We start from the raw sequence: 18315 nt of genomic DNA on the forward strand, positions 1-18315 counted from the left end.
GCGAGGCACACAGGTGAGAAATGAGGCAAGAAACAGCCAAATCCACTTGTCATTTCAGGTGCTGGAAGAACAGATTCACAGCTGTATTGCAGAAGCAGAGCAGGCTCTGCACATCCCTAATCCACCTGCTTTGCTCTGGTGCCTTGGACAAGGGAGCTCAAAAATATTAGTGTGTTCTACACAACAGGCAGCTGGGGAAGCAGCTGAACTTCAGCGAACTTTTGCAATCACAGGCAGTAAAAAGGAAATAAGGAACTCGCTCACCTCAGTCAGCCCTGAAATCCCTGAGAAAAGGGCAAAGAAGGAACACACAAGCAAAGGAACTACAGACTTCCTAGGATACCAGTCCAAGGAGTACTGGTACTTCTCCCTGGAGTACAGCTACACAGGACTGGGATACCCATGGACAAGACTTTGAAGGAGAAATGCTTCTCCCAAAGGAAGACTTGTCTGTGGGAAGTGGGGGGTGCAGGGAGAAGAGAGGGAGAAACCAGCTGAGAGGTGAGTCTGCAGCACCTGCACCTACCTTATGTAGTGCCAAGGAGTGACCGTATCTCATCTCTACAGAGTTCACAGCGTTGTTCAGCGGAAGCCACTCTTCAGAAATAAGATCATAACTGCATAATGAGAACTGAATTAATTTCACAAGAAGTACATATTAAAGTTGAGAAAACTATTGCTCGTGTTTTCCAGAACTGGTGGGAAGTGACTGTATTTAACAGCAGTCCCAGATACCAAGATTTGCTCCCTTACTTAGTATCCACGTACTGGTTGGCTTTACCAGTGTTTTCCCTCCCACGGGACACCAAGAGCTAATGCTTTGTCTATTAAAGACAACTTACACCACATGGTCCACCCAAAAGAGCAGAAACAACTTCATGCTAAGCTCAGGTAAGTTCCAACTACTGCATAAACACCTGCCAGTGTTTAAATGGCTATCTTTAATTATGTCTTTGTCATTCAAGTGCAGGTTTTTTGTGAACCTGAAACAAGATAAAGCCTCTACTCTGAAAATAGCCTCTGGCCTTTTAGCTAAAGCATGAGCTCTATCAGGCTTATGGCCCTGTAAGATCAAATCAGCTCTGAGAGAGTGCTCAGTGAGCCACAGGATGTCTGGTGAAAAATCAGGCATGCCTCTGGAGAGTAAAAGCGTGGGAGCAATCCACAGCTCCTCTGCAACTACATGGGCATTTTTAGCCCTTGTTTAACCTCCCCTACCAGAATTATCACCTCTGGACACGAGTGCAGAACATGCAGCTCTCACTCAGGGCCATGAAAACAAGGAATGCAGCTATCCCTGGAAAAAAATCCAGCTTTTGCCTAGATCTGCCCCAATATTATCAAGCTCAAGTGGAAGCCTGAAAGGTTTTAATGGGGGATTTCCACAAGGTACACAATTATTATTTAATATCTCTGTTAAATCTCCTCATAATTGCATAAATGTCATAATCCCAAATGCCACTCTCTGCCCAGCATCCCATCCACTACACACAGACATCCACAGTAATCAGGAGATATTAATCACGGAGCCCAAGGCTCTGGAGTCATGCAGATATAACACGAGGAACGCTAATAACGCTGAAGCAAAACTGCCCTCTTTGATTACAAGGCCAGATGTGATTTAGAAGCTAGCCTAGAAATACACAGCAAACGGTTAAACACTGCCAGAAGTGGATGAATCCAAATCTTGACAAACATGAGGAACCCTATGTTTTTTTTTCCAAAATCAGCACCCCTCAGCACCACTTTCCCACATCTCAAACGTGAGTATAACTTTTTATTCCTGCTCTTTTCCTGGGAGATGGAGCATAGCCCTGTGCAGCACACTGGACGGCGTTCTCTAAAAACAATTCCCAAATCTCAAGTTCCTCTACTCAGGCATTATTATCTAGGTTTATACTCACGCTAAAACCTTCTGAGAGTCAGAATGATTGAAGACATAGCCTCCAACAATCCACATTTTATTGTCATGGATCACAGCTTTGTGAGATGCTCTAGGAAGTTTTGGAAGAGAGTATTCCTCCCGCGTCCAAAACGACTGGTTTGCAGGAACAGGAATTGAACAGCCAGGACCTGGGAAAACATGGTTTAAAAGGAAGCTGATTCTCTCAAAATCCTGTGTCTCAGCTAGAGGTCCATACCCTGCACCACAGGTGAGAAAGATGGGGCATGGGCCCATAACAGGCAGAAGCTCTGATCCTTGTTTCCTTGCCCAGGCCAGCAATCTGGGAAGGACCTGGTGTGCAGTCTCCCAGCTGTGCCCACATACTTCACATTCAAAGCTGTTCCCCGCCTATGGTTACAGGGGGCAGTGCGCAGACCCCTTCCCATCCCACATTAAGAGGGTAACCTCCAGCACTTACCTAGCTTCCATGTGCCCACAGAAGCCCCAGCCCAACCTGTGAGAGCTGCAGGAGAGGTGCTCAGCAGCATGCCCTAAAGCCCCAAGGCCTACGGCTACCTTTCCCTCTTCTCACTCCTCTCCTCCCCAGCCACACATTCTTGTAAACTGTCCATTTCTAATTTTTTCCTATACTTCTGCTTCCCTTAAACCAGCTTTTTACGTGCCAGGCTTCCCTCCCCATGGTGTGGCAGAAGAGGAGCAGCAAGGTCTCAGCAGAGCAAAAAGCTGCACGGGTGCTCTCCCCTCTCCTCAGCGACAGCCATCCCCACGCATAGGGTTACCACAGGCAACAGAGCACAGAGCCTGCTGAAGAGGTGCAGGCCTTGGCTAGGGAACAGGTTTGTAAGGACAACCTGCAGGCAGCCCAAAAAGGGAATCACTGTGTCACAGGTTTGGGGCCTCGACTGTAGGAGAGAGTGTCCGCTCACTCTTGCTGAGTGTCTCCAATTCAGGAAAGCAGACTGGAATCTGGCTTATCACCCTTGAAAAACTCCAAGTTTCAGAGGCAGAGCAACCATTTTCACATGTAAGCAAGTTTCAGAGTAAGAAAAGGGAGAACAGCTTGCATCTCATTCTGCTATGGTTTCGTTTGGGGCTTTTGGGGCAGGTCTGGTGGATTGTTTTGGTCTGGACTTTTGTTCCCCTTACAGAAATGAAAGTCAGGGGAAAACTAGGCGTAGGCTAACAATGAGCAAACACATGCCCCCTTTGCTGCCAGTGCACAGCCAGGCCCCAGAAAAGCATACGGAGGCACTGCACTGCAGAAGGGAATTGGTCTTCCAGCCCTGCAGTGTATTACACAGGAGAATTCCTGGTTTAAGGTTTCTACCTGATGCCTGCACACGAGAGGTCGGCACTGCCTGACACAGTAGTAGCTGCCTTTCAAAGCATTTGATACAAATGAAGTACGATACAAAAAGCAAGATAGTCAAAGTTCCTAATCAGACTGCTAACGCTTGTCAAGCAGAACATTCTCAAACACGCCCAATTGAACCGCAAAAGCCATACGCGGAAAAGGCAACCTCCCATCCAGAGCTTCTCAGCGTCGGCCGGGACTCACCTTGCCAGCCCGCAGAGCAGGAGCATGCCCTCGTGTCGTTAAGGTTGCAGTGGCCTCTCTCAGGCGCCCCACAGTCCTCTGTGCAGTACGGGATTTCGCAAGCTTCTCCCTTCCAGTACTGGGCACATTCACACTCCAGAGCGTTGCTGCTGTTACTGAGCTTGCACTCCCCACGGCCGGAGCAATTGTTGGGACACATGTTGAAGCTGCCAGCAGCGGGGAAAAGAGTTTGTCAGCAATGAAACAGACTCCCAAGCCGTGCCTCTCATTAATGAACACAACTGATGCTGAACAGAAGTTAACAGAGCTGTTTGTTAACACCGAGACCAACGAGAGCTGCTGCGCTGGAACCTGATGCGATGGACCTGTGAAGGTCTGTTCTAGGTCCATAATTTAGACCTGCCTCCCTTACCTAGTTAAACCAGACACATCCTTGGTGAAGGTCCAAATTCAGAGACCCTATTCATTTCCAAATTCCCGTTTTTGATGATCTATCAACCAGTAAAGCTCACAGATGGGAATGACTACCCAATATTCTCACTGTCAGATGACAGGTGGAGCCACCAGCTCCTAAGCGACGAGTACCTACATCCAGTAGTGACTACAAAGGCTGTTAAACTGAGAAGAAATAAATACACCCTTTTAGCTGCTCTGCAAAAAAACGTTTGGAGAAAACCTAGCGGCCAGACCACACAGACGAAACAAACCCCCAAAGCAGTGCTTGGAAACCGCTTGAAATTATCAACACAGTGGAAAATTAAAGAACTATTAAAATATCTCAGAGACACTTTAAAGAGGCAGATTATCCTTTAGGAGACTGCTGTGTGGCAAGGGTGCAGCACCGGCTGCTGGCAGCAGATGGTGTCCCGGCTTAGGCTATCAGCCCCAATGGAAATGGTTCAGCTTCTGTGCTCCAACCAACTTCAAAGGTTCATCGTTTTCTTCTGGAGCCTTCAAGCAGTGCTGAACACTACACATTTTTCAAAGAATCCGCTGTATATTTAAGTGCTTCATCAGGATGAAAGCACGAAGATTAGCACTCAGAAGCTGAGCACATCATTTTGAGGAAAACTTGCATGAAGTTGGTTGTGACTGGGAGAACCCTGGAATTGTTTTTAAAAAGCTTACTAATGGGGACTAAACACCTGCTAATGAAAAGAAAGCGCCCCTCTGTAATACTTCAAATATAAGCCAAAGAACATAATAAAACCATTGCAGACTAACAAGGAGCCAGAGGGAGCAACTGGATCCCAGGCCTGAGTAAGAAAGAGCATCCCACAGGGCACAGCATGCACCCGGTGACCCAGGTGAAACACGGGTGCTTATGCAGAAGAGCGGGAGTGCAGAGCATCCCCGCAGGGTGTATCAGCACAAACATGCACAAAACACATCTGCCTGGCTGAATATGATTAAATAAGTCTAATCATATAAGTAATACAATGTCTTTTTGCACAAACATTTGCCCACGTTTACGACTGACAACCAAAGTCACTGCTGAGCACATTCCCGTTATTAGCCTCTGCAAGGGTATAATAAAGATAAGAATCTAAATTCACATATCTACTCATAATTACATGCTTCACTGGCAATTGCTTGTTTCAAGACAAAACTGCAAGAAGAGGACACCCCCTCTGCTCAGCCCACAGCATCGCCTTGGAGCGGCACTGCTTACCTGTAGGTGATGTTGAACCCTGTTAAATTATAGGCAGCATCACTGAAGAAATGCAGAAGAGCATATCCAGAAGTAGCTACAACTTCTGGTACCGTTTCGTTGCTGTCTTTCTCAGGAACAATAAGACCACTGGAAAAGAGAAAAAAATCAGAGTGTTAGAAGTGAACTAAAAGGGATCAAAGCAACAGTAGTAAACACAACAGTAAATAAAATCAATTGGCACTCAAGCTGTTTGTTTCATCCATCTGAACTATAGCGAGTTTGGGTGAAGTAACGATCCCTTTCACAGGGCGGTGGTTATGGGATCAGTTTCTACACCAGAACTCCTTCAGCATTCAAAAGTACATGTCTCCATGCTGCGAGTATGCACAATCAGCCAACCCTCAGAACAGCCCCATTCTCAGAGGCATGAGAGCCCTCAAGACCAAAGATAACCCCACATGCTCCAGGGACCAGTTTATTAAGACCTCTTGCTTGGCTTAATTACCCGCAATGCAGTGAGCACGTTACTGACCAAGGAGCGCAGGCAACTGAGGACATCAGGGCCACAGAGAGCAGCGGGACTGCTGCCCTCCACATGAACGTCTACAAGGAGTGGGTGCAGAAAGGAATGCCAACAGCAAACCCTGAAGTAATCAGCCCGGCTAACTAAGTGTGGAAGTTGAGTAAATCTGAAGCTGTCTAGAATTCCAGTTTTTCTTACCAAAAACCTGCTTTCCCTCTTATTATTCTGCCATGAGTTGAACGGGACCAATTCCTACTACGGGTGGTGGATTGAAAACAGAACTAGCGTGTCCCAGAAGCACACAACCTGCAGTACACTAAGGCCAACAAAAGGCCTACGGAGCCCAATACTTTCTCCTGACGATGGGCTACAGTCCTTGGGAAGGACTGAGACAAACAGAGCTGGTACGGAGCATTTTGGCAATGCATTATCCACCCTCCCAAAACCCACAGTTCAGGTGCTCTGATCTGGAGAACATACCGAGGTCAGCACATTAAAATAAACCATTTATCCATGCTTCTCATTTCTTTCTCAGCCATTTATATCCTTTTCACCTGGAAAAGGTGGAGCAGGGAGGCCAACGAGTTAACTCTGTGCTGGCAGAGAAAGGACTTCTTACACTCACTTTACATCTGCTGCCTCATCATCCACTGCTGCCCCCTGGCCTTTTCCTATATGAAAAGTGAGTCCAATCACCCTTACTCAGTATCTCCCTGCCTCCCACTCCTGTATAAGGCCGCATCCGACTCAGCACTTCCATATGTGTTTTATTTTCCACCCTGTAAGCTGTTGTATTTCCCACCTCACTCATCACTTCATATTTCTAGTTCCAGCATAGTTCTCTTCCAGCTTCTGCTCCATACTCCAGCCTTTTAGCTTTCCAGGGGTGGTGGAGAGACGGGCAAGACTATTTACAGTATTCAAGATGGGACACAGTGCAGATTTATACAAAGGTTTGCCAAAACACTTTGAGTAAGCTGAAAAGACTAAACGACTCAAGAGTAACTACTGCTTATTTACCTATTGCAAATAGTTGTGACCCGAATTCCTCTGTCCCCACAATACAGTATGATGGGTGCTCGAAGAGTTACACAGGCACACAGGGATCCTTTCCAAAACCTTCTGCTGCAGACGTTCACCCCCAGAGGAACAGATGAACACGGTCCCTACAGCAAGCTGCAAACAGCCCTTCCCGCACAACAAGCCCCGTTCTGGACAAAACGACAGCCTTCGTTTGGCCAACATGCCATAAGGACACAGCAGCCCAAACCCCTGTTACGGTTAAACAAGTCCAGCACATCTGCTGATATGTAGCTCCATAAATATTTCCTTGTGAGAAAGCCAACTGGTTTTTCCTCCTTCAGCTCGCAAGGATATGGGAGCAAAAGGCAAAATTCACTGCCTTCTCCATGCCTAAGAAGTGCCTGTTTCCTTCCAAAATTCGGACTTCCGATGGGAAGATGATCTCTCCCAAAAGCGCATCTCCCAAAACATCAAAGAACAAAAACTCTAAAAAACCTCTTGCTATTTGGTCCATAGTTTTCCATTACAATGCAAACTGTAGGACAGTAGGTCTCTGCCACAGGAAAACACAGCTGAATATAATTCAGGGTAAGGCAAAGGACAGCCCAGGGGCAAGGGTAAATTCCTTTTCTTCTTCTTCGGTCTTACTCCTGTACAACTGATACTATGGGACAATCTAAGTGGAAGGTCCTGGAGAGGAGAGTGGGCAAGTACAGAGTGAATAGCAGTAGGGAGAGAAGACAAAAATCCTCCGCCCCACCCCCCCATCCCGTAACCTTTCCTAATAAAAGGACTAGCACAGTACAATTATCTGTTTTCTCCTAGAAATCTTAGGTTTGGGAAGAACACAGGTGCCTACATAGGGGATGCTCTCAGCCCATCTTCCACTCATTCTTTTCTTGCCATCTTTACACCTTCAGTATGTATATATACTAAAGAGGACGTTACGCCACCTAGGCAAGTCCAAAACACCCGGATGAAATTTAATAGATAAACTGAAAGTTGGTTCAGAGAAAGCCGGGTACACAATGATAACAATCAGGTCTTTGAAAGGTGGAACCTGGAAAACCATGAATAAATTAGGATGGGCACAGCATCACTGGGAACAAACCAGCACAAACAGAATTTACATTATCTGCCATGGAAAAAAAAAATTCAACAGGTAGAATCAGAATAATAAAGGGTTATGCAAAACTCCTTTTAAACTCCAACCCAGAGTCTCCCATGGGCTGACTGGCCAGATCAGTCTATTTCACAATGTACTGTTTTATTTCTTTTTACAAGGTTGCAAAACATTTCACAATCATTGCTACTCCAAAGCAAATAAACACTCCAACCCGGCTAAGCTGCCCAATGACACTGTTTCTCAGGCGCTGAAAAGCAAAGCTCTGCTTTGCCCTGAAAAATCCTGTTTTCTGTGTGCTGAAGTTGTAGAGTCGGTGGCAGTAAAAAGGACATGGAGCAGAGCCGAGTCCGCTATCACCCCGCACGCTCCGCCTGCCATGCTCTCCCCTCCACCACAGAAACACGGGAATTATTTCACACCAAAGGCATCTCCTCCATGACCATTCCTGGATTCGCCATGCAAGCGTCACAGTGATGGCACACTCTCCCGAGACACGACCTGCCAGCAGGGCAGCCAGCCAAAGCGCCGGGTGCTCCTGAGCAGGATACGGTCAGAAAGGAAAGACGGGAGCCACGAGGGAGAACCGACCAGAGAAGCGGAAGGATAAAGGTGATACCAAACCACTGGTAGTACATGGGAGTCTCAGCCCTTCAAAATGCAGTGAGGAATCACCCTCTTCAACTAAATTTTACATGCTCTGGCCCATCTGGACACACAGGTACACAAAATTACACCATTTCTCCCTTGTTGAAAATCGGCCCGTGCACAGCACCATACTCACAAGAATAAGAACAAACAGAACAACAACAAAAATGGACATTACAGGACATGAAAAATAAATCAATGCCAAAAAATAGAAAAAGTAGGGTGAAAATGAGGAGACATCTCAAGCTGATTATCTTAAAGGAAAAACAAAGATTTCTGTGCAGCACTTTCAAGGAAACAAAGCAACTACAATGACACTTTAAAAAACCTCATTACCTCGAGCTGGCAGCCCCCCAGGGTACAATTTTCCCCGAGACCACTGTCCCTCGTGGCACGAGAGAGACCCGGCTGCTGCAGCCCAGCACAGGGCGAGCACGCCTGCCCGCAGAGCCCTCCGGTTCTTTCTTGCCCCAGAAACCTCTCCGCTGCTTACCTGATGCTCCTCTTCCCGGAGCCAGGAGAACAAGGACAAACATCCCAAAATGTGTCTCGTGAGTCGTTCAGTAATTTCTAATGGTCACGCCACAGGGTGGGGGACGCTGTGAGAGCCGTGGGAAGTAACACCTTTTTTGCCATCACCGTTTTAAGAGTGTTTTGGTACCTAGTCCTGCAGAGACAGGTGATGCTATTGGCTGCAAATGCCTTGTCATTCTTTACAACCCAAAGCCGGTGGTCTGTTTAATACCCATGAAGCTCAGTACAGGGTATCTTAATTAATAAATTTTAAAAAAGGAATCAAAATCTTAAACTGTTTCTGATGGACCGAAGCGTAAGAGAAAAGAACCGAGACAGTGAGGAACTGATGAAAACCTCTTGCTCTGAATTTCCTTTATAGGCGTCAATTTAACTTCGAGGATTTATCCTTTCAAACCCCTAAAACAAAAACTCTCACTATCCAGTGTGTGACACAATGTTTTGGGAGGGGATTACAGGTTTAACGAACAAAAGCAATTTCAATACAATGTATTTACATTTCTTAAGAAATCCAACTTTCTACCACATAGACATTTTAATCAATCAATTCCTTTACATTCAGAGGATCAGTTGGCTCACCCAAAGGCTCAGGAGTAAACATAAACAAGGGCACATCATACAGCAGGTGCCTTTCTAGCCAAATCCCAAACGCATTTGCTCCTCCCCTTATACTGATTTCTATTTTTTTTTAATCAATACTCTAAAAGTTACCGTGGATCCAGTAAAACCCAAACAGCGCAAAGTAACACCTTAGACAACAGGCTGCTAGAACGCTGGGTCGACTGGAGTGCTGCATGACCTGCGTGCGACAGCCGCGCTGCTGCACAGTCCCACGCAGGGTCCAACAGAACGTGACCCTGTCCCAGGAGGCAGGATACAAACCGATTTCGGATGTGATAGTTATAGAATCATAGAATGGTTAGGGTTGGAAGGGACCTTAAAGATCATCCCGTTCCAACCCCCTGCCATGGGCAGGGACACCTTCCACTAGACCAGGTTGCTCAAAGCCATATCCACCCTGGCCTTGAAGACATCCAGGGTTGGTCATGTGCCGAGCGCCAGCTCCATCAGAGGAGGGCGAGAACACTGATGGGACAAATTCTGGTTCTCCATATCCTCTGCCTACGCATGTCAGAGGCAAGGACCACTTCTTCCTACAAGTCTGCCTAATGCCAGCTCTGAGGTGACTAGCTCCTCCGGCTGCCCTTGGAAGACAAATGCTACCGACTCAACACAGTGTGTACTTTTACCAGTAGAATTAATCCTCGTTAGCAACCCCCTGTTGTTATCAGCTGATGGTTGGCCCTAAGACAGGTCGATGGTTGGGTAAGGGGGGCTGCAGGTTAGTTCAGGAGGGCACTGAGGAGAAAGTGGAAGGGAGAGCCTTCGCGTGTGTCCGTGGCAGCAACGTGGGTTACAATTTCTGTCAAAGGACTGAGGGAAGAGAGGAAAAAAAACCACAGGGGGAGGACCATACAACATAGGGGAAGAGGCAGATGGTGTGAGGTTTGGTTAGCCCGGGGGAGAAACGGCTGAGGGGGTGAAACCACACTGTTGCATCCAGCTACCTACGGAGAGATTCCAGCAGCAGAAGTTCAGAGGAAAGGATGGGGCAGCAGACAGGTTCCAGCAAAGGAGATTCCGATGAGCTGTTAGTATAAGATTCTTTTTTTATTATTAATGTGTTTTTTAACATGAGGGTGGCCAAGTCCTGGACCACCAAGGACCAATGAGAAATCCATCCTTAAGAGAAATTCATGGCTTGACTGGACCAAGTCTGAAGCAAAGGCCTGATCCCACCCTGACAGGACGAGACCAGGGTCCCACCTCCAACCCAGCTTGCCCCACATCCTGTGGCTGGACCCAAATTTGGGTGTAGAGGTACCCTATTCACCTGCGTGTAAGGAGAGGAAGGCGAGTTACTCCTGTTTTCTGAGGGTACGTGGATGTGCCGCGCAGGAACCAGCTCAGGAAGCGTCTGTGGGGCAGCCACTGCCCCACAACCATCCGCCCGGCACCTGATCGCACCTGTGAGGACCCTCTGAGCGCTCTTGCCACCCACACCAGTGTGGAACCATGGCCAAGGGTCTGGCAACAGAACGATTGGTTTTGGGGAGCAAAACACACACATCTCACCCCTCCCCGACCAGCGCAAAATGAAAGTAAAGGTAGCAAACACAGGCCCAGTAAATGTTTAAGGTGGTAAAAGCCTCAAGTAACAAAGTTTGCAGAGGCTGGCTGTAGTTCATCTGCTTCACATCTCCTCATTCCGTGCAGACAAACACGCTGCACTTCCGTTCCCTCCACGGCCCTTTGCTGTGTTTTCTGAAGTGGCACATTTACAGTCTCATGCTGCCTGTGATCACAAATATGAACCAGCAAGGGTATTCTTAACAGAACAAAAATGCTGAATGTACAGGATGGGACTGCCCTGGAGGCACTCAGGCTACGAGGAGGTGAGTACACAGCTCATGCAGACACTTGCCCTGTGCAAATGTTTGCGTTATGCAAATATTTGTCAACGTTAAAAATTGATAAAACCGATTTCAAGTTTCTCCGCAGGCCACTGCTGAGGATTTCCAAGATCATTGTATATTCAGGGTAAACACCGCACTGTGAACAAACACAAGCAAGCATCGGAAGGGCGGGACAACAGGATCAGAGCAGTGAGGGAAGGGAGGGCTCAGGGAAGTGCTGTAAAAAGCCTGGGAGGTTTCAGAAACTGGAGAGAGGGAGGAATTGCAGTGTTTATCAGCAAATTCCGAAAGTACAGCATCCAGCCATACAAACCTCAGCCTGGCAAATCCCCTGGCCCCGTGCAAAACTAGCGAGGAGTGAAATATGGTTAATATTAAAATCTAACATCAGAGATAAACTATGGACACCGCTCTTGAAAAATTCTAGTGTGCTTATTTTTGTATCAGAGAAAGGTATTTTTCAACAGATGCCTTTTTGCACTTCAAAATCATAAGCATCTGCTATTTCCTGAGCTTGGTTTATGGATCAACACAGCTCGCTACTAATGAAGAGGAAATGTAAATGTCATCTGAAGAAGCAATTAAAAAAAAATCATTGAATTTTTTTCCTACCTCAAAAATGTTATTGTATTAAGCTCATGCTTGCTTGTCCTCAGACACAAACTTCCTAGTGATTTACAGGTGATTTTAAAGTGTGACCCCTAATTGTTAATGCTGTGAATTACTTACAACCTCAATTTAAAAAGCCTATTAATTTTTGGAAAACACATGAGAAACTGCAGGCCCAAGTCATGATTATTTCACCTTTTTCAACAGTGTATTAAAAATTAGCTCGATTAGAGCAAAATGACTACAAGGCAAGATGACATTCCTTCCTCTTCCTGCATACCAATCCCGCACATGACACCAGGAGCGCGCTTCCAGGCTGCACTTCCAGGTTTCTGGAGGTTTTGAGAAGAGAAAAGGCTGTTTCTCCTTCAGACGGGGTGAGAAGAACGTCATCACTCACTGGTGTGGCCTGTTCCGCCCTCAGGTTAAGCTGGCAGCTTACAAGCAGCATTCTTTCACTACAACCCAATACTGCGATTTCAGCTGAAGACCAGAGAAACACGTGCTGGTTTTAATTTTACCAATTTTTTCTTCCTATGCTGGACTTCTCTCAGAGATTGCAGATTTTTTACAACAAACACAAAGTATTTTTAGAACTTCACAAATGAAAGGAAGCACAATGTCTCTCAAATGATCAGGATTTGGAAATGAAAACATAACACGTGCTACAGTGCAGTAACATGATCTGTTCGTTGTAAAGCAAAACCAACCCCTGGGTTGTTTGTGCCGACAAAAGCACACTTGCTGTACATGCTGCATTGGCAGAATTATGTATTTAGGATCCTGGCACACATTTATGCTAGTAGAAGCCACACCTGATTGCGGCTCCAAGCTAGGAGACATCGCACTGCATACAGTTAGATTCTTACCCAGGGTCACTTACCTGAAAGCTGCCAGTAAGGGAGCGTAAATGGAATCTCCATCGTACACGTACAAGTGGTCCCAACTGCACTCTGTGGCAAAGTGATTGAATCGAAGCCTGAGGATTGTGTTTGGTCTGTAAAAACATAATAATAAGAGATTTCTAATTGGGCACTCGACACACTTGGCAAAGTCCCTCCAAAAGGCCCCTCCAGTGTGAGGCTCTCCTCTAAACAAGACTACAGCTGGGTGACTGTAATTGCAGATGCACCAAACATGCTTTCTGTTTTGCGCTCTCCCCTGCTATTAAGCAATAGATTCTTTATGGTTAGCAAAACTCTGCCTTTAAATCTTTCCCCACCACCAACAGCAGAAATGGAAGAGCAGGCACTGCCAGCCCCCTGCTCTTTACCAGGACTGACTCCCCTAATGCCAGGGCTTTGCAGGGCTAAGCATGGAAAATCCGTACGGACCACACATTTCACTTGTAGATGCGGCATTTTGGAACCTGCGTTAGTGGTGGGCTTGGCAGTGCTGGGTTAATGGTTGGACTTGATGGGCTTAAAGGTCTTTTCCAGCCTAAACGACTCCATGAAGAATCACAGCCACCATCAGGAACTAACCAGAGCTCTTTTTCTTGTTCAAGGGATTTTCTACAGACTGATGTGATTATAATGACTGGAGATTACTTCTTTGTCCGGAAGCTGGTAGAAATGCTCCTTTATTACTTTATGAATGCTGCAGTACCGCAGGATGGCTCTCAGGGGGGAAGCCTCTCCAAACTGGAAACTGGAAATACGCCTTACTGGATGCTAACTAAAGAAATTCTCAGTCTTGTTCACCACCTCTGGGGAACTGGAGAAAACAAGTCAAGAGAATGCAGAGGAAAACTGTCCTCTACAGGATGGGAGGCCCTGGGGCTTCACCTCTTGCCAAAAGGAAGGTCTCCGATTATTACAAGGACCGTGAAGATGCAGACCAAGATGGTTGGTCACCACCTCCATCCTTTACAAATGCTAAGAGGGTTGCTTGGTTTTCTTCTAGCGATGTGTTACACAAACCATTTGGCCCAGCTGAGAATGAATGAGCTGGAAATCCTACGAAGAGATCTGCTGCCCGTCATGTGAATGCAGCAGCCCCAGCACACCCCAGTGTTAACGCCACCCACCAAGAAGAGTCTGTTCTGTTGACTTAGTAGCCAAGAGAAGACCATCAAGAGGCCTGATCTTCTGAGACTTACCAGCAGGAAAAAGGTTTTATTTACTTAACGTGGGGATGGAACCAGTCACTCAGACATCAAAACACATCCACATTTCATACAATCACAGACTTGGTTGGCTGGGAAGGAACCTTAAAGCCTACCCAGTCCCACGCCCTGCCATGGGCAGTGACACCTTCCACGGGCAGGGACACCTTCCACTAGATCAGGTTGCTCCAAGCCCCATCCAGCCTGGCCTGGCTGGATTTCTTTCCCTCCAGACACCAGAGAAGCCCACCAAGCCATGAACAAGTACATGACATGGAGATACTGTTAGTTACATGGCTAATATGCACAGACACATCTAAAGAGAATCACACAGAAGCCACAGCAGGTATTTAATCTAGGGCTCAGCCCAGGGAAGGTGAAAACACCCCCAACGTTATGTTGGAACCCTGAAATTAGAAGAAAGGGAATCTACAGCAGAGCAGGTTTTTCCTACCCACGGCTGTAGCTGTTGGAAAGGTAGATGTGAGTGATGAGGATCTCAACAGCACTGCCCTTGGGTTCAGATGAAACCCTTGTTCATCCTAATCACATAAATTATTAAAATGTCAGCTTGCCAGAGTCTGTCCTTTCCACCAAATGGGGATTCTTTAGGGAGTTATTCTGCAAGAGAATCATTTCTGACAAGCACAATGACCTACTCCAGGACTGGGGGAAGAGGGCAGCAGGTGGGACGCAAGGGAAACATCCTCCTCTGAGGAAAAGGTACAAAGAGTACTCATCGTTTCAACCCAGAGAAGCCCATGAAATCGCAAGGGGTTTGCTTTTATTTAATGGCCTGGCAGCTGTAGAGCAGAAATACACACTAATCAACAGAAGCTCTAGGCCAAGAACAAGAAGAAAGAGAGTGGTTTAGGGCTAGCGCCTCATTAGGAGACAGCGCTCATTTGCAGTATTGCAAGGCAAACAGCTACAGGTTCTGCCTCCGATGGGATTCTCAGGCTGGCTGGATCCCATCCACCTTGTCTTGTGCTCCTGGGGAAAAGCAAAAAGGACACCCTCGGGATGAGGATAGAGCACGGATACCAAACAAGAACAGTCAGGAGTGGCAAAGAAAGGAAGCAAATGCAGTAAGGGATACATGGCTTATTTTACATGGGAGTTTACCTGGTGCCTCCACTCACACATGAGGATTGTGCCTTCACATGCTCGCCTCAGAAGCCCTCCACACACCAGAATGCCAGCGCCAAGGCAAGGCCAGCAGAACTTCACAGCTTTGCAGAAGCTGTTTTCCAAGTCCAGCTCTCCTGGGGAATCCCGTATTTGGCAGAGAGCTTGGGCTATTCTCAGCAGTGCATGTTTCAGCTGGTTTAAGCAGTGTGATTATTTCCTGTTTACCACCACCATCTGACAGTAGGGTACAAACCCCCAGAAGCAGGAAGAGGACTCTGACCCAAATGCCTGGCTAGGAAGAAGGAGGAACATTTCTGTGCAAGTAAGATCTCACTTCACAGCAAGTAAGATCTCACTTCAAACCCACAGTGACAGTTCTCAAGGAAACCTCTCAGTACAAGCAAACCAAGGCCAAGGAGTAGTTATGGTGACCTTATCAGGGACCCGTGAGCAGCACTTCACCCCTCACACAACCATGAGTCACATTATCCTTTAGAAACAGAAGCCAGGAGGGGGAAGCTGGCTGCTGTGGAATTGCTGAGGCTGGTTTGTCTGTAATAACATTCCTGCAGAACAGTTTTTAATTACCTGTAATTGCAAACTGTCTGCGGTTGTATTTCTGTTACCTACAAAAATTACGAGGTGCTGCCACTCACAGCATCTAACTTCGATCTCAACCACCCGAAAGAATAGGACTCCTTATGTAGTTAACTGCAAGGGGTAGGCTCCCGGTGTCTGTTCTGGATGGCTCTCAGGAACAGCTTAGCCCTTACCTTCGATATCCTGGGAGCTTAGGTATTGAAGTTACTCATCCAACATAGGAGTCTGAAGCAAACGGAGTGAATGCCAACCTCCCCCCACCCATCAGACCTCCCAGACAGAGAGAAGACTAAAGAAAAAAGCACACCCTGGGCTTTTAGTAAACTCTGATCCTCCAAGGTGCTGAAAGGCTCCAGCTGCCAGGTGTCCAGTGCAAGGAAATCATCCCTGCTCCCATACAACTTGTCCCTGCTCACAAATACCTCTAATTCCAGAGCCAGGGAACAGTATGGAACGTGACTTAACACATAGCTTAACGCACAGCCATCAGAACTGACCACGCCAAGTTTTAGAGACTAAACAAATTGATTTTACAGTCCTGGCATCAGCTTGCTACTATGAAAAACATATTTCAGCAAGTCAGATGCTCTGAGCTGCTGTATCATCAATCAGATGACAGCCAGAGGATAAACACGCTACTCCTAACAGTCCCTGCAAGAAACCCCTACAAGCAATGAACGGATCAAATACCGGAAGGGTAGGGAGATGAGGGGAGGTTTGCAGTTTAGGAGACCTTTGCAGGAAAGGTCAGTGGTCCCTCTGAAGCCTTCATGGCCTAGCGAGTAAATAAGCATCTGAAGTGACTCATTACAGAAACTGATTCTGCACGAAGAAGGGCTTTAAGAGAGGTTGCTCTTTTTTTTCTCCATACTGCCAAAAATTCCCATACATAGTGAATCCCCAATGTGCATGGCCCACTATGTCAACAGTTGCATAATTCACGATTGCTTATTTATTTAGACAAATGCATTTATTCTCATTTTCCATGTGCGGTTTCACCACAAAGGGTGTTTTACGTGGCAAACCTCTAATTCACAAGTCAGGTTGGAGGGCTCAGATGCACAAAAATCCCCAAAACCTTGTTTACCAAGACTAACCAAGTGCTGCCCTATCTGCTTTTAAGAACAGCAAAAAGAATCATGGGATCTACAAATACTCAGTGCAGCCAAACCCCACCTAAAGGCCACAACAAGCCCCAGTGAAACCCAAGGTGCCTGCTACACTCACCTTCCTTCAATAAGCCACGTGCATTTTGTTTTGTATTTGTAATTTCCGGGCCCATCCGTTACATACCCTGACGGTCCAGTGAGTCTGTAAATAAGAAAGAGAGACAGGCATTAGTCTTCAGGGGTATTAAACATTTATGAAGGATTTCCTACATTTAGAAGATCCATCATTAGATTTTCCTTCATTTCAGAGCTACTGCACACCAACCAACAGCTGCATATCAGGCAAGTGAAACTCTCCTTTCAAACTCTCTGCACAGGCTTTCTGACGATTGTCCTCATGTACCAACAGTCAAGAACGACAACAGTGTCTCTACCAGAGGGATGGTATTGTTTAAATCCACATATATGTGTACGCCACAGAACCAGCCAAAGGAGTTCGCTAACAGGAAAGCAACAATTATTGCTACACTAGTTATTTAGACAAACTACACGATTCTTGCATGATATTCAGATTAAGTCCGTGGTGCGACCACTCGTCCATTCTGTCTTCGACTCTTCAGAGAGTCCTTGACCTCCTGAACGGCGAGCTGATCCCCGTAACCCTGGAGTGCCAACCAAGACCTTAGAGCCTCCTGCACCAAGGGCTGCATAACACTGGACATTACCAGAGCACAGCAGGTCCAGGCATCCCCACCCACAGGAGCAAGCACATTCCCATCCCTGTGTCATCCCATGTTAATTGACTGACATCAAGGAGCCAAGTGGTTCCTGCTGCCAGGGTGCTCCAGCACTACCTTCTGAGCATCCCTTCCCCCTGTGCCTATAAAGAGGAGACAACAACTTGACAGTAGCAAAAGGCTCTGGAAAAGGATGTAAAAGCAGAAAGTACAGTTGGAATCATTCCTCCCAGGACACTCAGTGAATGCCAGCACCTGAAACCATTAAAAATTCCAGATGCCACTGAAAGAGAGAAGGGAACAAAGCCGGCAAAGGACTTATGCAACATCTGCAATCACTGCACAGAGCAAATTGTGCACTGGGCTAGGCACTGCTTGCAGGGATGGCCAAACAACTGGCAGCAAACCCAGTCTGGAGCTCAGAAAGTGCTTTGGTGAAAAGAACCCAACAGATTTTGAACTCTACTCCATCCTTTGTTGTGGGATAACGGAAACTGGTATTCCTACTCATTACCTGGAATGCTCATGACTTGTGTACCCCATTATTTGTAATGAGCACAAATGCGGGTATGGGAA

At 46.7% G+C, this 18315-nt stretch overlaps 1 protein-coding gene across 1 annotated transcript in view; it reads right to left on the reverse strand.

Moving 5' to 3' along the window:
- The window catches only part of LOC104509915 (attractin-like), a gene marked incomplete at both ends in the record, with an annotated part of 20716 nt that extends 3512 nt beyond the window's left edge, over nt 1-17204 (reverse strand). Inside the window, 6 exons of the mRNA XM_010152013.1 lie at nt 527-617; nt 1905-2073; nt 3465-3670; nt 5137-5265; nt 12939-13052; nt 17121-17204. Coding sequence (XP_010150315.1) covers nt 527-617; nt 1905-2073; nt 3465-3670; nt 5137-5265; nt 12939-13052; nt 17121-17204 — 793 coding nt within the window. The remainder of the gene's footprint in view (nt 1-526; nt 618-1904; nt 2074-3464; nt 3671-5136; nt 5266-12938; nt 13053-17120) is intronic.
- Nucleotides 17205-18315: the final 1111 nt, after the last annotated feature.

Source organism: Eurypyga helias, unplaced genomic scaffold, assembly GCF_000690775.1.
Source record: "Eurypyga helias isolate BGI_N326 unplaced genomic scaffold, ASM69077v1 scaffold35075, whole genome shotgun sequence".
Lineage (NCBI taxonomy): Eukaryota > Metazoa > Chordata > Aves > Eurypygiformes > Eurypygidae > Eurypyga > Eurypyga helias.